Below are 27,111 nucleotides of genomic sequence, written 5' to 3' on the forward strand. Positions count from 1 at the left end.
TTTTGTTGGATGTCTCCAGCAATCAAAGAAATGTATTATAGATTTAAACATTTGAAGACATCATTATGTTACCACACTGAATTGTACACCTCTTGTCTTGTTTGAAAAGAGCAATTTGAAAAGAGATATTTGAAAAGAGAGAATTTGAAATGAGATATACTAGAAAATCAGGAGAAAGAACAGAATGGAGCATAAGTATGGCATTCAGTAAGATGCAAAGTATCTATCTGTAGCAAACAGAATTTAGGAAAAAGTTTCAAGGAATTCATCTACAAAAATAACCTTCTGCAGTAGTTTCCTGATTTTGTGAATTCCAGAGGCTAGAAATTTACATGCTGTGTGGTTTCTCCAAAAAATTATTGCACTTACCATATCCAGACTTGTGTCAAGAACTCTTCAGCAAACATTATTTTCTATTATTTTGCTATTATCTCAACATATAATAACTATACAAGCAACCTAAATTAAACAAAAATTGATACTCTTTGAAGTATTTGATATTCTTTGAAGTCCATAATATTTTTTAGATTTCATCCTATATTCACATGAAGGGCACTAAATGGCATAAAACAGATTTTACATTTTCTTTATCAAAATTCAATTTGTCTTTGGTTTTGAATTGGACATAAATAAAACTTTCAACATATAAATTTAATATCTTCAGTTACTATTATGACCTTAATAAATGAAATTGATAATTAAAAATTCAACAAAATGTGATCACCTATGATATAATTATTAAGACAAATGGTTTAGCCCTTGTTTAGATTTAGTTGTTGACAAATAAGATCAATTAAATTATACTATGCCTCAGTTCCCAATCTACCAATAAAAACAAAGTCATTCCTAGGGTGCCTGGGTGCCTCAGTCGGTTAAGTGGCCAACTTCAGCTCAGGTCATGATCTCACAGTTCACAAGTCTGAGCCTCGCATCAGGCTCTGTGCTGCCCACTTAGAGTTTGGAGCCTGCTTTGAATTCTGTGTCTCCCTCTCTCTCTCTCTGCTCCTCCTCCACTCGCACTCTCTCTTTCAAAATTAATACTTTTGAAAAGTTTTTTAAAGTCATTCCTGCCCTCTAATTTCTACCTTCACAGAAATTATTATAAGTAGTATCAATGCTATGCTGAAGATCAATGGAGTAAAGTTCTCTATATAAAACCAAGCCCAGGGATGCCTGGGTGGCTCAGTCAGTGAAGGTTCCAATTCTTGGTTTCGGCTCAGATCTTGATCTCATTGTTGGTGAGTTCAAACCCAGCATTGGGCTCTGTGCTGGCAGCGTGGAGCCTTCTTGGGATTCTCTCACTCACTCTCTCTCTCTCAAAATAAATAAACTTATAAAAATTAAAAAAAAAAAAACCCAAGCCTAGAAAATTAAGGTTGAGCCCAAATACTAATCCTAAGCAAAAAGGGAGATAGGATAATTACTGGGTGCCCAATTAAAACCAAAATCTAACCAAAGGAAAACTAGTAAGTTAAATTTCATTATTGGATGGCAATCACCTTTGGCAAATTCTTCAACACTTGCTCCATTACAACAATCCAAACATGAGCCACGCCTTACCTTGTTTTCTGCATAAGCAAGCCAACGGCTCCCAAGAGCAATAGGATTCATGTTGGGCCCTGGGCAAGGATAGCAGCCTGAAAAATGTGAAATGGCAATACTCAGATATTTCTTAATAAATTTTCTGTTGGCGCATCATATTTTGATGCCATAAAAGCAAAACAACCAAATGGTTTTATTTTCTCAAGTCTCACATAAAATTCCCATAAAACTAGTCATTATTTTAATAGCTAAGTGAAGTTCACTTTTTTCCCTCTACAGTTTCCTTTTGGTTTTGACACCATTCCAATAAGAAACAAATCTGGGAAGAACTAGTAATAACTTTTAGCAAAAATTGCGCACTTTGTACAGTTACTCCTAGAACAAGAAAGAGAAGCTAAAAGGAAACAAAGCTTTTAGGTCAAGCAAGAATGGTTAGAGAAGAAAGAAAAAGGATACAACTGGTTCATGAATTTATTGGCAAAAGATAACAGGCAAAAACCTAAAAGAAAATGATGATACACTGATGGGAAGAATAAAACAGAACAAGTACTTAAGTAAGGCACCAGTGAAGCTAATTCATAAAGATTGCCTCAATAGAAAGACGATGGAAAACTAATTTGCATCATTGTGTATTTACATTAAGCACTCAACTTCATTCTTCTGGCTTTCAGTCCAGCCAATAGCAATCTAGTAGGAAGTATTGCTTTGCGGTTCTTCCTTTCAAGAAGAATAAATTACATAGTTGTGGCAGTAGACACCATCAATGCATGGAAACTCCAATGCCATCATCCTGAACTCTACTAACCAAGACACACCACAATTCAGTCAACTAAGTGATGTCTGTCATTCTAGAGGCTGGCCTCTCCCCTCCTAGCCATGCCAATAAGGTCTTTGAGTCCAATGCCCTCATCGTCAACTACACAAAATCATATTCCACCGAGTCACAAAATAGCTTTAAAGGGACTACTCAAAGGCAACTACAAAATCAGGCAACACAAAAAGCTTAAACTACAGAACTTGGGGTTTATCATTCCACAAGTATCTGCACACCTGACAATTTGCTATCTGCAGAAAGTCACGGTCTATGTTACTGATGCTAAGAGGAATACAGTTATCAATGCATGATCATTTTTTATCCAAAAGCATACTAATTAAGGAGAAAAAGAACAACAATAAACTACTTTGAGACATACTCTCAATAAAAAATATAGTGTATATGTTCTGTGATATATTTATTATTTTTAATTTATTTTCTATCTTCCCCTCACTTGATCAGGGGGGTATGTAAGGTCAAGAATTTGCATCTAGGGGCGCCTGGGTGGCTTAGTCGGTTAAGCGTCCGACTTTCGCTTGGGTCATGATCTCGCGGTTCGTGGGTTCGAGCCCCGCGTCGGGCTCTGTGCTGACTGCCAGCTCAGAGCCTGGAGCCTGTTTCAGTCTGTGACTCCCTCTCTCTCTGACCCTCCCCTGCTCACGCTGTCTCTCTGTCTCTCTCCTAGAAATAAAGAAAACAGTAAAAAAAAAAAAAAAAAAAAAGAATTTGCATCTATTGTGTTCACTGCTGAATCTCTGCTGCCTAGAATAACATCTGAACACAGCTTGATAAATATGTCTGAACAAATTAAGAAAATTTTTCAAATACTCAAATAGTATGCTCACCTAAAAGCCAGATCTGTCATTTTAAAGACATTTTTTAATATATTTTTTTTTAATTTCTAGGAGAGAGAGAGAGACAGCGTGAGCAGGGGAGGGTCAGAGAGAGAGGGAGTCACAGACTGAAATAGGCTCCAGGCTCTGAGCCGGCAGTCAGCACAGAGCCCGACGCGGGGCTCGAACCCACGAACTGCGAGATCATGACCTAAGCGAAAGTCAGACGCTTAACCGACTAAGCCAACCAGGCGCCCCTTTAAAGACATTTTTAATAGGAATCTTTCAAAAACATAGATATCTTCTGTAAACATACATTACATGCTTTCTGACTCAGAAAGCCTTCTGAGTAGCAACAGTCACCATTCTGAAGTACTAGTGCTACTGGGTTCGCAAGCACTAAAAAAGCACATATTGCTGCCACTTCCATGACACAGTAGTTTTCATTTGAGTTCCTGCAACTGCCGTCTATTTTGAGTTTTCCTTTTTATTTATTTCTTTAAGTTTATTTATTTATTTTGAGAGAGAAAGAGAACTCAGGTAGAGGGGGAGCAGAGAGAGAAAGGAAAAGAAAGAATCCCAAGCAGGTCCTCACTTGTCAGTGTGAAGCCCGATGCAGGGCTCGAACTCACAAACTGTTGAGATCATGACCTGAGCCAAAATCAAGTGATGAACACTTAACTGACTGAGCCAACCAGTCACCCTGAGTTTTCCTTTTTAAAGAAGACAAAAGACAAATACTATATGTTTGCACGTATAGGAGGACTAGGAGGAACTTAACAGAGGACCGTGGGGAGAAGAAAGGGGGAAATAGTGGGGGAGAGGGAGAGAGGCAAACCATGAGAGACTCTTGAATGCTGAGAACAAACTGAAGACTGATGGGTGGGGGGGAGGGGGAGATGGGCATGGAGGAGGGCACCTGTGGGGATGAGCACTGGGTGTTATATGGGAACCAACTTGACAATTTACTTTACTTGATAAAGTAAAATAAAGAAGACAAAGAACTTATAAAGAAGATAATGGCCCTAAGAAAAGATCCATATGTCAAATGAAACACAAAGCTTTCTATGAGCTTTCTAATTTTTGCTCATCTTTAAAAAAAAAACAACAACTTTTTCTTTATTTCAGGTTTTAAAGGGTTGTATTTGAGATGTTTTGAATTTTGGGAAAACTGACATCTAGGCAACTGTGATATATCCACTGAATGAACATTATGGACACACATTATGGACACATAGAAAAGGACCAAGGTCCCCTAAAATAGTACAGACAATACACTCTAACATGTGTTGTGCAGTCCCTACAAAGATTTAATTATTGTAATCCCATTGAGTAAACTAACTCATATACATATTCCATAGAATATGGAGAATGGCCTGTAAGAAAATTTCCCCCTTTTAAATGTCTTTGACAACTTCCACCTTTCAAAATGTCATGAAAAAAAGAACCAAATGAAAAACAGAAATAAATACTTGTGAACTGCACCATTACATTAAAAGTAGCTAATGCCCTGAACTTTAAAGTCAATGTAATCTAACTCTCGATCAATTCTGGTAACAATTTTATCTCAATAGATCTTAATAAAGTATACTCTCCTTTCCAAATCCTAGAAGATACGAAAGGAAAAATGTAGTTCACAATTCTTCATTTCACTTTTTGAGTCAATGTTTTTACAAACTCAGTGGACCTCAAGAATTATATGTACTAGAATGAAAGCAAATTGTTTTTCTGTTCTCCAAAAAAACACTTTACAGCTGGAATCACCAGACCATCAGCCACTCAGCACTATCCCAACTTTATAAGCATGACTCCTTTAAAAATTAACCATTGCTTCCAGCTAAACTTTGAAAACGGGGGGGGGGGGGGACCCAAATCTCTATAATACTAGGACTAATTCCAACATGTTTTACAATGTTTGTGAACAAAATAAGAGAACTGTATATTTAAAATACTGAGATTTCCAAATTTAAATAAAGGTAAGATCCAAGAAAAACACTTTAAATGAAGATTCCTCCATTACTAAAGAAATATTTTTAAAGGCACAGGAGACTGATGCAATTTTAGATGGCATCCTCCCATAATGTTGATCCCTAATGGAGAGGTGACCTGAACCCATTTTGAAAAACAAAGGATTTAACAAATCTGTAACACTCTGCCTTATTTTTCTTGGTAAAAACAACTCAAAAGATTTCAGACCTTTTTGAAAAAACCAGATGTCTGCATTTACGGTCAATTAACTTTCAACAAGGGTAGTAGGACAAGTCTATGGGGAAAGAATAGTATTGTCAACAAATGATGATGGGTCAATTCCATATCCACATGCAAAAGAATGAAACTGAAACCTGACCTCACACACACTGCCTACAAAAATTAACTAAGTGAATCAAAGACTTAAATGAAAAAGTTAAAAGTACTGTTCTCTTCCTCGGCACTGCCTGTAGGGTGGGTGCCATCTCTTCCTACTTGTCATCATGGCTGCCCTAAGACCTCTGGCTAAGTCCAAGATCATAAAAAAGAAGACCAAGAAGTTCATCCGGCACCCATCAGACTGATATGTCAAAATTAAGTGCAACAGGTGTAAACCCAGAGGCACTGACAACAGGGTGCCAGATCTTGATGCCCAACACTGGTTACAGGAGCAATAACAAAACAAAGCACATGCTGCCCAGTGGCTTCTACAAGTTCCTAGTCCACAATGTCATAAAGTGCTGCTGATGTGTAACAAATCTTACTGAGCAGAGATTGCTCACAGTGTCTCCTCCAAGAACCACAAAGCTCCTGTGGAAAGAGCAGCCCAATTGGCCATCAGAGCCACCAATCCCAAGGCCAGGATGCACAGCAAAGAAAATGAAAACACAAACAGCTTATGTACATGTCATGTTTGTTTTAATAAAATCATAAAACTACAAAAAAAAGTTAAAAGTATTAACTTCTTAGAACAAAACATAGTGGTAAATCTTCATAACCTTAGATTAAGCAATGCTTTCTCAGATATGACACCAAAAGTGTTAGTGATAAAAGAAAAAAATAGATAGGGCACCTGGGTGGCTCAGTAGGTTAAGCATCCGACTTTGGCTCAGGATCATGATCTCACAGTTCATGAGATTGAGTCCTGCATCAGGCTCTATGCTGTCAGCTCAGAGCTTGGAGCCTGCTTCAGATTCTGTGTCTCCCCCTCACTCAGCCCATTCCCTGCTCGCACTCTGTCTCTTTCTCTCTCTCTCAAAAATAAATAAACATTTATTTAAAAATTTTTAAAGAAAAAATAGATCAACTGGACTTCACAAAACTAAAACATTTGTGCTTCAAAGGATATCACTAAAAAAGAAAACAAACTCAGAATGGAATTTTACAAAATATATGTCTAATAACTGGCTTGTATCCAGAATAGAAACAGAACTATAACAACTCAATAAAGAAAACACAAAGAATTCATAAACATTGACAAAGAAGATACATTTAGTGAATGAACACATGAAAAGATGCTCAACATCATTAGCCATCAGGGAAACACAAATCCAAGTACAATCTGATACCATTTCATGAGTTATTAACATGGCTATAATCAAAGAAAAGTAGTAACAATCACTGGTAAGAATAGGAACAAATTGGAACTTTCATACACTGAAGGTGGGAATGTAAACTGGTGCAGCCACTCTGCCTTGCAGCTCTTCAAATGGTTAAGGGTAGAATTACCATATGACTCAGAAATCCTCAGTGCATACTCACACATCCACACAAATACCTATACCCTAGATAGCTGAAAATACAGTTGACCCTTAAACAACATGCGTTTAAGCTACACAGGTCCACTTTTACACAGCTTTTTTTTTTTTATAGAACACTACTGTAAATGTATATTCCTTATGATTTTCATAGTAACATTTTATTTACTTTAACTTACTGTAAGAATATAGTATATAATACATATAACATACAAAATAGGTATGAATGGACTGTTTATGCTATTGCTAAGGCTTCTGATTAACAGTAGGCTAAGTTTTTGGAGAGTCAAAAGTTATATGTGGATTTTGACTGTGTGTGATTTGGTGCCCCTAACTCCCATGTTGTTCAAGGGTCAATTGTGTATGTCTCCACAAAAACCTTTCATTCATGAAAACATTATTCATAATAGCCCAAAAATGGAAACAAACAAAATGTCCACCTGATGAATACATACATATGGTATTATCCATACAATTAATTATTATTCAGCAATAAAAAGAAATGAAGAGTAACATTCCATTGTCTGCAAATCCCAGTTTATTTATCCATTACTGAGAACATCTTGCTTGCAGTGTGAATTGAGCTGCCATAAACAATTGTACAAGTTTTATAAGTGGACATAAGTTTAAAACACCTTCGGGTACATACCAAGGAGTGTGATTGCTAGATTGTATGGTAAGAATATGTCTAGTTTTGTTATTCTCCAAAGTGGCTGTATTATTTTACATTCCCACCAACAATGTATGAGTGTTTCTGTCGCTCCACAGCTATGTCAGCACTTGGATGTTTATTGTCAGTGTTCTAGATTTTAGTCAGTCTAATAGGGGTGTGGTGGTATCTCGTTTTAATTTGAATTTCTCTAGTAACATATGATGTGGAACATCTCTTCATATGCTTATTCGCCATCTGTGTTATCTTCTTTGGTGTTGTGTCTGTTGAGGTTTTGGACACATTTTTTTAAGGTGCTTCAGTTGCTTCTTCTTGTTGAGTTTTAAGCATTCTTTTTATATTTTGAATAATGGTCCTTTATTAGATGTTTCTTTTACAAAAGCCTTCTTCTAATCTATGGCTGGCCTTTTCATTCGTTAGATGCTGTCTCTTGCAGAGCATAAGTTTTGCATTTTAATGGACTCCACCATATCAACTATTTCTTTCGTGAATTGTACCTTTACTGTTGTATCTAAAAGTCATCACTATACTTAAGGTCATCTAGGTTTTCTCTATGTTATCTTCTACAAACTTGATACTTCTGTGTGTTACATTTAGGTCTGTGATCCATTTTGAGTTCATTTTTGCAAAGAATGTATGGGCTGTGTCTGGCCTCAGTCTTTCACATGTAAATGTACAGGGGTTCCAGCACCATTTGCTGTAGAGGCTATCTTCGCTCCACTGTACTACCCTTGTTCCTTTGTCAAAGATCTATCTCTGGGCTCTCTATTCCGTTCCACTCATCTATTTGTATATTCTTTGCCACGGCCACATTGTCTTGATTACTGTAGCTTGATAGTAAATTTTGAAGTCAGGCAGAACATGGCAGAAACTGGAATCATATTACTAAATAGTAGATCTGAGAAGGCTACATACTATATGATTCCAACTATATGACATTCTAGGAAATGCAAAACCATGGAGATAACAAAAAGGTCTTTGGTTGCTGGTGGGAGTAGGATGGGGTGGGCAGGGATGGACAGGCAGAGCAGAGGATTTTTAGGGCAGTAAAAATACTCTGTATGATATTACAATGATGGATGTATATCATTATACATTTCTCCAAACCCACAGAATGTACAAAACCAAGACTGAACCCTAAGGTAAAACTAGGAACTTTGGTTGATAATGATGTGTCAATGTAGCAAAAGTATCACTCTCATGAATAACATTGATAATGGGGGATGCTAGACATGTGTAGGGACAGTGAAATTTTTATACCTTCTGTTCAATCTTGCTGTAAATTTACAACTGCTCTTGGGACACTCAGGTGGCTCAGTTGGTCAAGCATCCAACTTTTGATTTTAGCTCAGGTCATGATCTCATGGTTTGTAAGACTGAACCCTGTACTGGGCTCTGCCTAGTGTGGAGTCTGCTTAAGATTCTCTCTCTATCCCTCTTCTTCTGTTCCTCCCCAGCTTGCACACATGCTCTTTCTCAAATAAAAATAAAAATAAAACCTGCTCTAAAAAAATTTTTTTTTAACTTTTTAAAGAAGAACTGATAAATCCTACATCATGGATGAACTAAGATTATCTATGTTCAATAAAAAAAAAATCAGTCACAAAAGACCACATATTCTATGAACTCCACAAAAAAAAACTCTTAACACCCTCTCCAGAAAGACATATAAGCACATAAAATATTAAATACCACTTCAGAGATTTATTTGACTTTCTTGTAACTGATTAATGACCCTCTTAAAGTTCCATGAGCTTTCTTATTTTTACTTTACTTTTCATGTATGTAAATGTATCATGAACTTAAAGGTATTGCCATTGTGGGGTTCAAAGTGTGGGAATTATGTGGAGAGGACAGGAAAGTCACAAGCTAGTTCACTGCACACATATCCCCTGAGTGTCCACTCTGTACTGGGCACCTGCCCAGGCTGTGAAAACATCATGGCAGTATAGAGAAGGGAACCTGAAAGAACAGGAATAGATTTGACTTTTAACTTAACCTGGGCTTAGATCTCACATTAACCTGCCAATCTCTCCTAATAAATGTTACAGATTTGCTTCTAAACATACAAAGGAAACCTCTTCTTTCCAAAACTAAAAATAATCTTGCATTTTTAAGATCCTTTAAATTCATTCTTTTTGTTAATTCATCAGTAACATAAATCAAGAACACACATAGTAACACTAAGAAATAGCATTAGGATTATAAGGAATAAATTTCCCTTCTCAAAGTAAAAACAGAGGCCACTGAAAAGAGTTACTTATTGTACAATCTTCTGGTCTCTCCAGAGACTTCATATCTTTCAATTTAAGCACAGTGGAAATGACTGCTAATGACATCTATCAGTCCTTGTCTTTTGTTTTCTTAATCGCACATGGGTTTTGAATTTCCACACCAGACAGCTGCTCAAGGCCACTGTTTCTGTACAGACGAATACAAAGGTGTCTCCTTTCTCATTATATTGGCTGCATTCCCTTTCTAGTTCTCTTATCAGCTCTCTTTACCTGATCCTTCCACCCTCTGGCACAAATTCCCATGATGCTTCTCTGAGAGACACAGGTGTCTCTACTTATTTTACAGTCCCATTATTGTATTCATATATAACTGAGGCACTCACAATTGCATTTTACAAGAGCTTTTCAAACTACTTTAGAAATCAAATGCTTCCATGATCAAAACATTATCCTCATTAAGTGGAGAATTTGTTATTCTATGTGGCCTTTGGTCCTATTTCTTCAAGAACTAGAAACCAATCACTGGAGAAACACTATGTGGCACAGGCAAATAGACTAGAACAAATGCTATTCTCAGTAGCCTACTGGCTCAGCTGCACCTTTTCAGTGTCCCAGGCAGAATGGCTTATAAACATGGGATAACCCAAATTCAGAGAAACATATATAAAACATGACTCATTCCACCTGCTAAAAGTTTCAGTCTGTATAAAAGAACAGTGGGAAGATGCAGTAATTAAAAGAAAAAAAGCTTCTTTCAAGTTAGGAAATGACTCATTTTTTCCTTGATCTTAAATATTTTGTTCATATTGATATAAGTCACTTTGGGTGAAGCAATATTTCAGAGACAATTATTTGAATATTCAAACATTTGAAAAATGATGAACTCCCTAATACAAATATTTGCCTAATATCATCAATCTTACCAATCCTACATCATTCAAACAAATCCAATCTCTAGGGTTTTCAAGTCAAGTAAAATAATATGTAACTAAGAATAAGTTTCTTCTCCACAGAAGTATAAAATGCGGTGTGTTACTACTATTGGTCAGGGTATTCATAGATGAAGGGATGAATGGGAAGACTTGTTGTAAAATGCTACAACGGACAGTATTCAGAATATGAAGAGAGAATTCACAAACTTTTGTTGTTGTTGTTGATGCTTTCTCAACTCTTTTTTTTTTATGTAAACTATACACCCAAATATAATGTACATATGGAAGTTCCTAAATCAACAAAGTGAACATATACATACATAAGCAGTACCCAAAACAAAATAAATAAAAAACCCCAGAATATTATGGAATCCCAAAAGCCCAATCTCATACACCCTCCAGTCCTATTCTCCCAAGGTCATGCCCTATCCTGCCTTCTGCCAACTATACTAAACATCTGTCCTCAAAAGACGTCACTGGGTTTTAATGCACAGTTTATTACACTTATTTCCATTTTTTATGCCCAGAAATGACAGTTGTACCTTTATACTACCTCATTTTTCAACATTTTTTAGTAACATACCTTTCAGATTTAATGAAATTCACTTTAAAAAGACTTTATAGCATCCCCAAATCATGAGAGCTATTTTACAAACACTACATTGACAGAATAGGTAATAATCCTAATGGATCAGGAATTACTAAAAACTCGCTTCTTGGGGTCTCAAACCACTTGACCAAGACTTACTTATAAAGCTGTATGTCACTTATAAGGCCCCTGACTGCAATACGATATACACTGCCAATCCCTCCAGATCTCTTCTTATCATGCACAATTCACAGAATACAAGATAGACTAATACTTAAATAACACTTATTTCAACTACTCAGTGGGTCCAGAAACGTAGAGGGAACCATTTAGGACTATATGGCAAAGATGTCTCAAAAAATATCAACTAAAAAAGAAAAAACAAAAGCATTAAGAAAGAATAATAATGATTCTGTCTCCTATTCATTTTTATCTAAATTCACTGATAGTTTGTACTTGCTAAAGGCTCATAAAACAGAACCTCCTATTCTCAAAAGGGGAAACACTCCAGATACAGGAGAGAGATTCAAGAGCTGATTATTACAAACATACATTTTTCAAATAAACTCCTATTTCAGAAAATTTCTGGCTTTACTCCAACAAAATATGTAAGAGAAACTTCATTTGTATATGCATTCATATATTCATTTCTTTAAATATTCACCAAACACTATTAATTTCCATCTCAGGCCTATATCATTTTTCCGTGAGATCAGTACTGATCCTGTATTAATAAATTTTTCCTTCTTATGACCTGTAACAGAGGTGTACTACATTCTAAACTGTATTGGTTAACTAAACATCTTGGAGGAAAACCATTGATGCTTTGAAACCAAAAAATAGCTGTGATAAAGGTTTTTCATTTTTAGCAAACTGAGTTGGGTTTTTAGGGGGGGGGTGTTGGTTTGGGGGGTTTTTTGAAAGAGAGAAAGAGAGAGAGCATCAGTGGGGCAGAGGCAGAGGGGGAGACAGAATCTTAAGCAGGCTCAATGCCCACCCAACACAGAGCCTGCTACAGAGCTCAATTTCACAACCATGAGATCATGACCTGAGCTGAAATCAAGAGTTAGACACTTAACAAACTGAGCCACCCAGGAGTCCTGGAGTTATTACAAGAAACTAAAATAAACATCAGTAATATTTTTAAGTTAGCTAGAACATAACGGATATATTATACTTCCCATGTGGACTTTAATTCCTTAATCCAAATCAAGCTGAATAACTTTGCTCTCAAGGGGATCACTGTCTAATGGCAAAGATAGAACAAGTAAACAGAAAATGCATACAATAAGATAGAAAGTTAAGTGTCTTAGCAGAGGCAAAGATTACATGTTATAAAAACATTCCCAAATGGGGCACCTGGGTGGCTCAGTAGGTTAAACATCTGACTCTTGATTTTAGCTCAGGTCACGATCTCACAGTTCATGGTACAGAGCCTCATGTTGGGCTCCACACTGACAGTGCAGAGTCTGCTTGGGATTTTCTCTTTTGCTCTCTCTCTCTGGCCCTCCCCTGCTCATGCACATGCTCTCTCTGTCTCAAAATAAATAAATAAGCATTAAAAAAAAGATGGAAGAAAAAATCATTTTCAAAGGGTTTCAAATAAAAGAGGTCTATAATCAAATAAATATGGGAACTATAGAAATGCAGTAAATAAATTTAAAGCAGCATTAAAACGTTAATCATCATTACCATTCTTCAATAGGGGACAGCATTTCCTGAGTATATCTGACCAGGGCATCCTGATTTGCGCAACATGTTGAAGGTCTAGTGTTCTGTCAAGAGACTTTGGGAATTGCTATCTTTGGGGACTCAAAAGAAGGCAAGGTTGCTTTAAGCTACAGGTGTCAGGAAATAGTTCACATAAGAACTAAAACAGATATGGGGCCTACGAAGATGTGTAGGTTTAATTGAGGCAGGAAAATAAAGCAACAGTGCACCTACAAAGAAATGAGAATAATGAGTAGGTTTCAAAATAAACATAGCATAAGCAGCATGAAAATGAGCTGTAGAAATAAAGATAAGGATATTGGATATTGTTTAGAAGGTTTTTCTGTCAAAAACCTTGCAAGTTCAGACGATAGGAAATATATAAGATACATGTCCCTGTGGGCCCAGGATTTTTCTAGTATACCTGTTAGCCAGACTTGACCAGAATTAAACCAAGTATGGCATTTGTTGAACTCTAAAGATCTCAGTTTAGATGACATATATGGTCATTTGGTATACCAAAAATATAATTTCTTAAGTTCTTATCATTTAGATATACCTAATAGAATATGTACTGATGAAATTAAATAATGTCCAGGATATGCTTCAAAATAACTGGGAGGAGGTATAAATGAAAAAAAACTCTCCATGAATTGACAATTCTTGAAACTACATGATAAGTACATGGTGGTTCATTATACCATGACTTTCTTTAAATAACGGTATGAACTTCCTGAAATTAAAACTAAAAATGTTTAAATGACATCCATAGGAGATGAAATAATATTTCTATGGTGTTATTGTGTGAAAACACAATATTTTCATCATATATACTAAATGTTTATCAAATAAGCAAAATTATTAAAATCAAAAATACATTTAACCATCTTAAGGTAACTAAAATTTCATCTTCTTTCAGAAAGAACTGTATAATTTCAAGTAAGAATGAACACTAAGAAGAATACATACTCTAGTTGCTCTTCTTTTGCTTTAAGATAGTTTTATTATTTCTACTAGGTTTGAGAGACTATAGTAAATTCCAAGAATATATGAAATTTCCTTAATTGCTTTCTGTGACAATGTCTCAGTTTCTATACTAATTCTGCCAAATGATTCAAAAGCTTTATGTATTTTTTTTGTCAGATAGAAAATCTGTAGGTTGACCCAAGGCAGAACATTCCACAAATTCTCTCTTGCAATATCTCAGGCTACAAAACACTCCTCCAGAAAATTATCAAATACTGTCAATTACCAAAACAAAGTTTTTAAAAGATCAACTGCATTTACTGTTAACAGTATTATGTGTTTTTAATTCAACAATTAAATTCTTATATGTAGGTCCTTATTCCAAGGGGTATGGGATACATGCACCCCAATGTATAGCAGCATTATCAACAATAGCCAAATTATGGAAAGAGCCCAAGTCTCCACTGACTGACGAATGGAGAAAGAAGAGGTGGTAAATATATAACATGGAATATTATTCAGCAATAAAAAAATAATGAAATCTTGCCATTTGCAATGATTTGGATGGAGCTAGACAGCACTATGTTAAGTGAAAAAAGTCAGAGAAACACAAATACCATATGATTTCACTCATATGTGGAATTTTAGAAACAACGCAGATGAACATAGGGGAAGAAAGAGAAAGGCAAACTAGAAAACAGACTCTTAACTACAGAAAACAAACTGATGGTTACTGGAGGGGAGATAGTCACAGGGATAGGCTAAATAGGTGATGGGTATTAATGAAGGCACTTGTGATAAGCACTGATTATGTACTGATTGTACATAAGTGATTAATCACTGAATTCTACTCCTGAAACTAATATTGCACTGTATGTTAACTGGAATTAAATAAAAACTTGAAAGAAAAAAAGTGAAACATCCATTTCCTTCACCTGTTAAAAAACAAACACTTAAGTTAGTAGAAACAAATTTTACTCACGTGTAAGAAGTATGCAATTAAAGATATAAAGTATATCTATATCATTTTATATAAAATTCTGTTAGGCCATCTAAGCTTAAAAATCACTATTATCATAGGGTGCCTAAGCGGCTTAGTCAGTTAAGTGTCTGACTTCAGGTCAGGTCATGATCTCGTGGCTCGTGAGTCTGAGCCCCTCATGGGACTCGTGCTGATGGCTCAGAGCCTGGAGCTGCTTCGGATTCTGTGTCTCCATTTCTCTCTGCCCCTCCCTCACTCACACATGCATGTCCATACTCTATCTCTCTCTCAAAAAGTAAATAAACATTAAAAATCTATAAAAACTTACTGATATATATAATTTTGCCCATTTTCTCCAATAAAACAGAGTACTCTGGAAGGTCTATTCTTACTCCAATGTATCAAAAATATTACAAAGCTTGTGTCCTTCAAATCTAATTATAAGTTCAACACAAATCTAATGATTTTATGCTAAGTGAAATAAATCAGAGAAAAACAAATATCATATGATTTCACTCACATGTGGAACTTAAGAAACAAAAGAAACGATCAAAGAAAAGAGACAAACAGAAAAACAGAATCTTTAATACAGACTATAAGCCAGGGGAAGGGAGAGAATGAGTGAAATAGATGAAGGGAATGAAGAGCACACTTACTGTGATGAACACTGAGCAATATAAAGAATTGTTGAATTACTATCATTGTTAAATTACTATATTGTACACCTGAAACTAATATAATGCTGTATTAATTACACTTGAATTTTAAATATTTTAAAAGTCTAATGCTTTTAAATTGTTCCTTTATAATAAAGTTTAATTATTCTTTTAAAATTCTATACTGGACATTTAATTACTGAAAACCTATATTTTTTACTTATTTACATAAAAAAGCTATAATATAAACATGCTCTATAAAACAAATATCTCTATTATTAACTTATTTATATTTATTAACTTCTCTTTAGTCACTGTGACAACTGACTTTTTACCAACACGTATTACAAAGGAAGAAACTTAGATCTATTGGTAAGTATAATATTACTTTCAACAAACACAGTCCAGTAGAGCCTAATGTTTAAATAAGGTTTAAATTTCAAAACATACATTGTCATTTAAATAAACTATCTTAACAAAGGATGATTGAGATTTTTTCCCTGAATTTAATACTCAGCTGAGGCAGCAAAAGTAGGCTATCTTTATTATTTAAAAAGAAAAAAGAAAGTAGCCTTATTCTCCTGAACTGATTTTAAAAGGTAAAATCAGCTAACAAAACATAGTAGAGTAACTGTAAAATTAATATGGAGTCACAACAAAGATATCTGACTTTGCAGAAGTCAGGCCACACATATCTTTGATTAATGATGAAAGGCAGAAGACCACTGATTAAATGTAAGATAAATGCTCAAAAAAACCTGGTATCTGAATCTAACCTGGTATCTGAATCTGACTGAAGTGTTCACACTGTGTCCTGATCCATTGCTCTGCAGCCCACACATACGGAAGTAATGGATAGATTCAGACATGGCCCCTTAGATATGTTCTATTTCTCTAATAGTTTTAATTGTAATAAAGAGTAATACAAATATAATATATTAATGCATAAGACGTGTATAAGAAAGAATAAACTAAAAAAGGCCATGTAATATCCAAAGCTTCCCAGATTATGCATAATAATACATTTGTGAATGAAGATGTTATTAACAAATATATATGTTCCTCAAAACCTCTTTAATTATTTTACAGAGAGATGTAACAATATAAGATCCTGCCTAATAATCTACATTTAATAATTATTAACACATAAATACATTTCTGACCACCATAAAATAACTGATAGCTGGATTAGTGTACTCATTCATTCAAGAAATATTTAATGAGAGCCTACACTGCACTAACCAATGTCCTAGGGGCTAAAGATATGAATGGTATACATTAGGCCTTGTGATAAACAAAAAATATCTCAGTAAACATGATCTCCATTATTATCTTTGTTGCTCTCTAAGAGATGATTACAAGCTCAAAGGCACGTTGTCATAATTCTCCTTCCTAGTTTACAAAATTATAAACCATGCATTATGAGTTATTATATTATGTGCTATATATCATATATCATATATAATATATGCAATTACATATAAATTATAATGTACTAGTTATCTCAAGAACATGATCTCTTATCAGAAAGGATAATGTCTACTACCCAGTGCTTAATACAAAGTAGACAGTAGATAATAGTAGATATTTGGTAAATACCTAATGAATAAGTATGTAAATAGCTGTCTGTACCAACAAAACTATTTCTGCAGCATATGCATAATCAGACTCTGGGAAAAAGAGCTTTGAAGGTGAATTACAGAAGTTAAAATATAGATGATAAGAATGAGAACTATGATTTTACTAGCATATGGTTAAAAAAAACTCTTAACTCCAGACTTGCTTTGGACTCAATTCCTATTGGAATCTCCACCTGGCTGGCCTGCCCTATAAATCTTGGACTTGCCAGCCCCACAACTGCATAAACCAATGCCTTTAAAAAAAAAAAGTCAGGGACATCTGAGTGTCTCAGTCAGTTAAGTGTCTGACTCTTGATCTCAGCTCAGGTCCTGATCTCATAGTTCATGAGTTTAAGCCCTGCATCAGGATCTGAAATGACAGCCTGGAGCCTGCTTGGGATTCTCTCTCTTTCTGTCCCTCCCCTGCACACCTGTGTGTGTGGATGCTCTCGATCTCTCTCTCAAAATAAATAAATAAGCCTTAAAAAAAAATCAGTAGCCCAGTCAGTGAGTGCATGTATGGGTCCAGATTCTATGCTTATTTTTGCACTTTCCAACAGTATTAGAAGTCATGGGAGATGAAATAAGAAAAAGGGAGGCAAAGAAAGATGCTGAAACATTTTTCCAAGTTTCAAATCCCTCAGTTACAATAACCCAGTTATCTCTTCAAGTATGTTTTCTTAAATAAGTAATTTAACAAAGGCTTTGAAAGGATAATGTAGCTACATGAACCTAAGTTAATCACAATTACTCAAGGAGACTATAAAGAGAAACTGAGGCAATACAGTATAAGGCATGCTCAATAACAGGAATAAAATGTGTGGTGGGCTGTAAAGATACACCATTAAATTAAATTAGTAAGTAAGAGATCCACAGAAACACAGGAAATATCATAACTGAATAACCATGAAACACTGATATTACGATTACAATAAGTTTGCTAATTCTATCAAATAGTATAAACTCAAATGTATAAGAATAAATCAATTTCATACATACTTGTGACAAAAAATTTTTTTGTGAAAGTACAGCTATCAAAGGCAGCAATTTTCTCTTGTAAGACTACAACGAGGATCCTAAAATTAGAGGAGGGGAAGAAAACAAAAAATGTGAATGTGAAATTCTGTAAATTAAATCATAAATAAGTTAAATCATTAGATTTAAATAAGTATCTACCAATGCAATTTTGGCAAGAAACCTCTGCCTGTTAAAATGTAAAAACAGAACCACAAAATCCTTACAATAATCAAGAGAGACATGATTAGAAGAAAAGTGACAGAACTATTACTTAAAAAATTATTTTTCTCTGAATAAAATTTTATTTTCATTCATTATTAATCAAATAAATCTATCTTCATTAGGATTGTATGAAATCAATAAACTGCTGGCTATTTACTAAAAGTGTTTTTCCAGTGCTGGATCAAAGTCATAAAATTAAACATAAAATGGATTTATGTAACCGGTCACTTAAAATGACTGCTGAATTTTCCAACGCAAGAGCAAAAGAAAGAAAGCAAACTCAAACAACTGTTATTCAGTATAAATGAGCCATTTCTAACTGACTCAATATACTAAAATGTAATCAGAATCTGTATGAACTATATGTCTCCCAGAGCCCAAGATATGCAAATAATTAGGAAAATAACTCAGTTATAAAATTTTTTCATTATCAAAATTCCTAAAACATATCCAAAGGAAGATATCTTTAAATTATGTTTGAGAATACTTCTCCTTCTTGCATAACATTAATGTAAAGATCCAAATTTCAAAGTCATTTTAATAATTAAATAAAAAATTAAAATTGTTAAATATTTGATATACTCAGTCTATTTTTCCCAATTTGAGGGAGGCAAACCTGAGTAACAGATGTTAATGAATGTGGGGGGTGGGGAATGTTGTTTTTAACATGCATGCTTTATTAATCTTGTTCATTTGCTAATGCAAAACAAAATCCTTAACACAGCTGACAACACACAATAAATGATTCTGTCATGGCACTTAACATAAGAAACCAACCAACCCTCAGACCCAGGTTAAAAGCCTTAGGGAATCCCTAAGAAGAAGGTGACAAACTCAAATGAGAGAAAACCCAGACAAACCAGAAATGAAAAGGTTTTCCTATAATCAAGCAGCCCCTCCCCATAATAACAAGTAACAAAGGATGATTTCCACAAGGACAGTTTAATTTATTATGAGTATTGCTAAGTTCAAAACACTGTGCCATAGAACTGATTTGCAAAACCAAATGTAAATTAAGCAGGGAAGACCTGGTGAATAGATTTGACACTTTATAGAGCAAAATCTAAGCAGTGTCCTGAAATCCACATGATAGCTTTTCCTCTTAACTTTTGCCACATTTGAACCCATGCAACTTCTAATGGGAAAATCAATTTTTTAAAAAAAATACACAATGTGGCCAAATCAACAGATGTTTTTTGTTGGAACATATATTTAAATAGTTTTTCTTAAAAAAAAAAATGTAGAATATGAACCTTTGCCACATCAACCAAATATCCAGAGAATTTCAAATTCACTTTTCATTAGTGATATCTCATATTCATAAATCACTCTTTTAATCTGCTTTTATTCCTACTCACAAGTTTCACAATTACTAATTACTTACGAAAAGCACACTGATGACTACAAAAAAATTAACGGTATTAATTTTCAAGGTAATTTATATCTGTTAAAATATTAAATGTGCTCATTACTTCACAGATAAAATTAAATGTAATAAACACAAAAACATTTGTTGTAGGAAAAGTTGACCTAATTGCAGTACTTGGAACACAGTACTTGGAACAAGTGCAGATTTAAGAAAAACCCAAATCTGTCATTCATAGCATCTGTCATTTTTTATTTATTTTTGCCAGAGAGTGAGTGAAAGAGAGAGAGAGAGAGAGAGAGAGAGAGAGAGCAAGCACACAGGGAAGGGGCAGAGAGAGAGGGTGACACAGAATCCGAAGCAGGCTCCAGGCTCTGAGCTGTCAGCACAGAGCCCGATGCAGGGCTTGAACTCATGAACCATGAGATCATAACCTGAGCCGAAGTCAGACACTTGACAGACTAAGCCACCCAGGTGCCCTATTTCTCTTAACAGTTTTTTAAAAAATTTGCAAGAAATACTTTTTTGAAAATTTAACTGCACTTTGTCTTTCTGTTTTCTAGTATATCTGTGTATTTGTAGTACTACAAGTAAACTGTGTTCTACAAATCTTATTTGTACTTAATCTCCCTTTTCAAGTGTGTTCAAACTGCTGTTTGGCTAAATAGGTACGGAATCCATTGTGTGAGACAACACAAAGGACACTTGAAGAAGGGCTTTTTTTTCCCAGGTTGACTATATTACCCACTGGATCCAGCCTTTCAATAATGTTGATTTTGAATAATTTGCTGTGTCATTGGATAATTACATTATCCCAGCAATAATATTTCTGTTTCCTATAATTTTGAGTTAGATATTACTTAAAGTAGAAATATGCATAAAAATTAGACCTCCAATATGAACCGCACACTATCACTGAACAGCTTTTATTTGTCCTAGTTCATGTTTTTGTACTTGAGTTCAAACACTTTTATCATTAGTATCAAAGCACACAAGTTCTTTCAGTTTGCATTTGTCAGGTCTATCTTTAGCTTCTTTTTATATTCAACCTTTCTGAGTCACTTTTTGAATCTCTTTCACATCTAACCTGAGTCTTTTATTACAAAATTTATTTTATACTGACACAGCATCAAATATTGTGTTTTCCATGTTCCATGTGTTTGCTTTCTGATGAGATGTTCCGATTTACAGTTTCCATCCATGACCTCGATCAAGACATTTATCAATGAACAGCTGCTATTTTCTCACATGTAAAAGGAAGTGCTGAGTAATAGAAGATTCTTAAGGTCCCTTTCTCCGCTAATATTCAATGGCAAAAGTTAAATCTTCACTATCATTGGGTTAGGTTCAGCCCAGATCTGAGTATTTTCTTAGAGATTCTGGATGGATCTCTAAGAAAATATGGATTTGAAGGAAGCAAAATCTATCTAGTCCATGCTTTAGTTCTACTGTTAAATATAAAGAAATAACAATGTTTTTTAAAATATTTTTATTTATTTCTAGGAGAGAGAGACACAGCGTGAGCAGGGGAGGGTCAGAGAGAGAGGGAGACACAGACTCTGAAACAGGCTCCAGGCTCTGAGCTGGCAGTCAGCACAGAGCCTGACGCGGGGCTCGAACCCACGAACCGCAAGATCATGACCTAAGCGAAAGTCTGACGCTTAACCGACTAAGCCTCCCAGGCGCCCCAAGAAAAAACAATATTTAAAAGCCATTTTTACTGTTCAGAAATATGCTTTGCTTTGATGAATGCTAACAGGAAAGTTATATTTCACATCATAAACCAGTAAACACACATAACATTCTATATATTAAAAAGTCATGTTATAGGGGCGCCTGGGTGGCTTAGTCGGTTAAGCGTCCGACTTTCACTTAGGTCATGATCTCGCGGTTCGTGGGTTCAAGCCCCGCGTCGCGCTCTGTGCTGACTGCCAGCTCGGAGCCTGGAGCCTGTTTCAGTCTGTGACTCCCTCTCTCTCTGACCCTCCCCTGCTCACGCTGTCTCTCTCTCTCTCTCTCTCTCTCTCTCCTAGAAATAAAAAAAAAAAAAAAAAGTCATGTTATACATGTAAAAAAAAGTTCCCCTAAACAATGCTTAACCTTTTTACAATTGCTTACTTTTTATTCTTTTCCATTTCCATTTTAAAATGCTGATTATGACTCAGTGAACTTAATTCACTAATGATTTAAGACTGGAAGTTTGAAAACATTCATTCAGAAATCTTAACAGCTACCTCATTTGGCAGAATTCAGAAGGTGTTTTGTGACTTAAAAAAAAAAATCAAATAGAGTCATTGATAACACTAGAGCTCTACATGCCCAGGAAGTACATTACATTGTATAAAGAAACACATTGGGGCGCCTGAGTGGCTCAGCCAGTTAAGCATCCGACTTCGGCTCAGATCATGATCTTACAGTCCATGGGTTCAAGCCCCATCTTGGGCTATATGCTGACAGCTCAGAGCCTGGAGCCTGCTTCAGATTCTGTGTCTCCCTCTCTCTCTGCACCTCCCATGCTCACTCTCTGTCTCTGTTTCTCAAAATAAAATAAAGACATAAAAAATTTTTTTTTAAAAAAGAAACACATCAAAGGGCCAACTGGGTGGCTTAGTCAGTTAAGCTTCTGACAAAGCTCAGGTCATGATCTCATGAGCCATGTGGGGCTCTGTGCCGACAGCTCAGTCTGGAGCTTGCCTCAGATCCTGTGTCTACCTCTCTCTCTGCCCTTCCCCTGATATCTCATTCCCTCTTTCTTTCTCTCTCTCAAATATAAATAAACGTTAAAAAAATAGTAAAGAAAAAAAACACATGAAAAAATGCTTACCGCTTGTTACAGTGGAGATCATAGATAGGTGTTTTAAACTGAATAGACTTGACCATCTCACCAGTACGAAGTGAATATAGATCTACACAACAGTACGGTGGACTTGTGCTAAAAAAAAAAAAAAAAAAAGACAAAAGCCATTATTTTTTAAAATGTGGGAGAGCCAGTAAACTCTACATTTTCTTATTAACATAATCTTAAAACTCCTAATTAACATAACACAAGAAAACTGAACTATTAAAAATATCATAATATATCCCAATCAACTCATTTCATTAATGCAAAATTAAGGGAGAAAAAAGAAAATGAAACTCATTCACCAAATTATTATTATACCAAAGAATATAAGATTATCTCAATAAATACAGAAAAGTATTTGATAAAATTAAAAACTTGTTCATAAGAAATACTTCATCTGATAACGTTTAGCAACCTTAAAACTAATAAAACCTATCAGTCATAATAATGGTAAAACATTGAAAATCTTCACCCTAAAATCAGAAACTAGACAAGAATACTCATTATTACCACCTCTACTCAACATAGTATGGAAGGTCCTGTGCATAAGGCAAGAAAAGAAATTACAATAAGGAAGAAATAAAGCTGTCATTATTGGCCAAAAATTTGCCTGTGTAAATATAAACCCAGTAAGACATATCTGTATGTCAAAATATACATAAAGACAAACCATTAATATATGGGTTAGTACATGAATTAATTGGTAATATAGATTGTTAATTAACTAACATGTCAATTTACTCAGGTCACTAGGTACACTAAGCACGGGTATTTTTATAAATTAAGGACAAACCATTATAAAGTGAATATTAAAACAATGCATGAATACACTAAATACTTTGGAATAAATCTAAGTAAAAATTCTGCCATATTTACACACAAAAAAACAAAAACAAATAAAAATAAATTGAAGTATATACCACAGGCTGTCAGACTTTCTAAACTGAAATAGTTCAACCCTAATAAAAAAATCAACAAGAATGAGACCTCTTTTTAAATTGTATATAAATATACATTCCACATGACCAGACTGTATTGGAAAGATATAGTAATTAACACCCTGGGTTCTTTTTTTTTTTAAAACAAATTTTTTTTTATTTTTATTATTTTATTTCTAGGAGAGAGAGAGAGAGAGAGAGAGCATGAGCAGGGGAGGGTCAGAGAGAGAGGGAGTCACAGACTGAAACAGGCTCCAGGCTCCGAGCTGGCAGTCAGCACAGAGCCCGACGCGGGGCTCAAACCCACGAACCGCAAGACCATGACCTAAGCGAAAGTCGGACGCTTAACCGACTAAGTCACCCAGTCGCCCCAAGACCCTGGGTTCTTGACTCTAGAACAAAGAGATTCATGTTTCCACCTTAAGAAGGTAGAAAAAGAAGAACAAGTTAAATCCAATAAAAGTGCCATGAGGGACTTAATAATAAAATACAACATGAAATCAATGAATTGAAACTGGAGTAAGCAAAAGAAAAAACATATCAAACCTAGTTTTCTGAAACCAATCTAAACCAATCTACAAAGAAACAAATAATTTGACTATTCTAGTATCTATAGAAGAAACTGAACTCCTAATTTAAAGCTTCTCACACAGAAATCCTTTGAAAAATGGCTCATTTGTAAATTCTATTAATCATTTAAACAAAAATGTTTAGATATCCCACATAAACACTTTCAGAAGGTAGAAGAGGAATAACGTCTCAAATTATTTTATGAAGCAAGTAACACCTGATCACAAAACTAAACAAATACTTTGCAAGTAACTACAGATAGATTTCTGTATCTGTGTATCTCGTGACTATACATAAAAATTCTTCAACAAAATCTTAACAAATCAAATCCAGCAATACAAAATGAGATGAGGTGTATCCCAGTAAGAGAACTTCAAACAGCTGAAGGACATCTACAAAAACCCAAAGACTTAAAAATAAAATCTTTCACCAAAAGATCAAGAATAACGCAAAGTTATCTGCTCTTACCACTCTCATTTAACAATAACAAGTTAATTTTTAAATATTTATGAAAATTTATAAAACATGATTAATGACCTTATATCTACGAAACATTATTAAACAATGATAATTAAGGTAATAGGAGATGTCACCTCACTTCTGTTAGAATGACTATTATCAAAAAGATAAGAAATAAGTGTTGGCAAGGATGCTAACAAAAGGGAACTCTTGTGCATTGATGGTGGGAATATAAATTGGAGTAGTCACTATGGAAAACAGTATGGAGGTTCCTCAAAAAATTAAAACCAAGAAAAAAACTCTTAACTATAGAAAACAAGCTGATGGCTACCAGAGGGGAAGTGAGTGGGGTTATGTGAAATAGGTGAAGGGGATTAAGGAGTGCACTTGTTGGGGTGCCTGGGTGGCTCAGTCGGTTAGGTGTCCGACTTCAGCTCAGGTCATGATCTCACAGTTCGTGGGTTCAAGCCCCGCATCGGGCTCTGTGCTGACAGCTCAGAGACCAGAACCTGTTTTGGATTCTGTGTCTCTCTGACCTTCCCCTGCTCATGCTGTCTCTTTCTCTCTCTAAGAAATAAAACATTTAAAAAAAGGTTTTTTAATCATCATTGTTGTGATGAGCACCAGGTACTGTATGGAAGTGCTGAATCACTAAATTCTAAACCTGAAACTAATATTACTCTGTATGATAAGTGGAATTTAAATGAAAAAAAATTTTTAAGGAAAAATAGAACTATCATATGATCCAGCAATTCCACCTCTGAGTATTTATCAACAACAACAAAAAAGACTTACTCAAGGGGCGCATGGGTGGGTGAATGGGTTAAGCGTCCAATTCTGATTTTGGTTCAGGTCATGATCTTGCAATTTATGGGTTCAATACCTGCCTGCATCGAGCTCTGCGCCAGAGCACAGAGCCTGCTTGGGATTCTGTCCCTCTCTATCTGCCTCTCCCTTGCCTGCTCCCTCTCCCCCTCAAAATAAACAAACATAAAAGTTAAAATAATAATAATAATAATAATAATAATAAAAGATACACTATGCACTGCCATGTTACTGCAGCACTATTTACAATAGTCAAGACATGGAAGTAACCTGGGTCCATCAATGGATAAGTGGATAGAGAAAATGTGGTAGATACAGATATACATACACAATGGAATATTATTCAGGTATTATTTAAAAAAGGAAATCTTGCCATTTGTGATATGGATACACACTGAGGGCTGAGTGAAATACATCAATGACAAATACTGTATGATCTCACCTATATGTGGAATTTTCAAAAACAAAAAAGCTGAAATCATCAATACAGAGAACAGACTGTACTTGCCAGACATAGGGGGTAAGCAAAATGGGAGAAGATCATCAAAAGGAGCAAACACCCATTTAGAAGATTAATATGTCCTGCAGATACAATGTACAGCATGGTGACTATAGTTAACAATACTGTATTTTATATTTAAAAGTTGCTAAGGGAAGATGGTGTTGGGAGAACTGGACAGCAACATGCAGAAGAATGAAACTAGATCATTTTCTCACACCATACACAAAAATAAACTCAAAATGGATAAAGGACCTGAATGTGAGACAGGAAACCACCAAAACCCTAGAGGAGAAAGCAGGAAACAACCTCTTTGACCTCCACCGCAGCAACCTCTTACTTGACACATCCCCCAAAGCAAAGGAATCAAGAGCAAAAGTAAACAATTGGGACCTCATCAAGATTAAAAGCTTCTGCACAGCAAAGGAAACAACCCACAAAACTAACAGGCAACCAACGGAATGGGAAAAGATAGTTGCAAACAACATATCAGATAAAGGGTTGATATCCAGAATCTATAAGGAACTCACCAAATTCCACACCCGAAAAACAAACAACCCAGTGAAGAAATGGGCAGAAGGTATGAACAGACACTTCTCCAAAGAGGACATCCAGATGGCCAACAAACATATGAAACGATGCTCAGTGTCCCTCCACATCAGGGAAATACAAATCAAAACGACACCAAGATACCACCTCAAGCCAGTCAGAGTGGCTAAAATGAGCAAATCAGAGAACACGAAATGCTGGCGAGGATGTGCAGAAACGGGCACCCTCTTACACTGCTGGTGGGAATGTAAACTGGTACAGCCCCTCTGGAAAACAGTGTGGAGGTTCCTCAAAAAATTAACAACAGAACTCACCTATGACCCAGCAATAGCACTGCTAGGAATTTACCCAAGGGATATAGAAATGCTGAGACATAGGAGCACATGTACCCCAATGTTCACAGCAGCACTCTCAACAATAGCCAAAACATGGAAAGAGCCTAAGTGTCCATCGACGGACGAATGGATCAAGATGTGGTTTATCTACACCATGGAATACTACGTGGCAATGAGAAACAATGAAATCTGGCCATGTGTAGCAACATGGATGGAC

At 35.4% G+C, this 27,111-nt stretch overlaps 1 protein-coding gene across 8 annotated transcripts in view; it reads right to left on the reverse strand.

Annotated features, from left to right (window-relative positions):
• The window catches only part of BCAS3 (BCAS3 microtubule associated cell migration factor), a 599,290-nt gene that overhangs the window by 434,818 nt on the left and 137,361 nt on the right, over positions 1-27,111 (reverse strand). For all 8 annotated transcript variants that reach the window (XM_039255980.1, XM_039255983.1, XM_039255979.1 and 5 more), the window contains exons 8-10: positions 22,702-22,809; positions 18,272-18,348; positions 1,561-1,637 (exon numbers count right to left, since the gene is read on the reverse strand). In XM_039255980.1, coding sequence (XP_039111911.1) covers positions 1,561-1,637; positions 18,272-18,348; positions 22,702-22,809 — 262 coding nt within the window. The remainder of the gene's footprint in view (positions 1-1,560; positions 1,638-18,271; positions 18,349-22,701; positions 22,810-27,111) is intronic.

The sequence above is a fragment of the Hyaena hyaena genome, unplaced genomic scaffold (assembly GCF_003009895.1).
Source record: "Hyaena hyaena isolate Hyena2069 unplaced genomic scaffold, ASM300989v1 scaffold_553, whole genome shotgun sequence".
Lineage (NCBI taxonomy): Eukaryota > Metazoa > Chordata > Mammalia > Carnivora > Hyaenidae > Hyaena > Hyaena hyaena.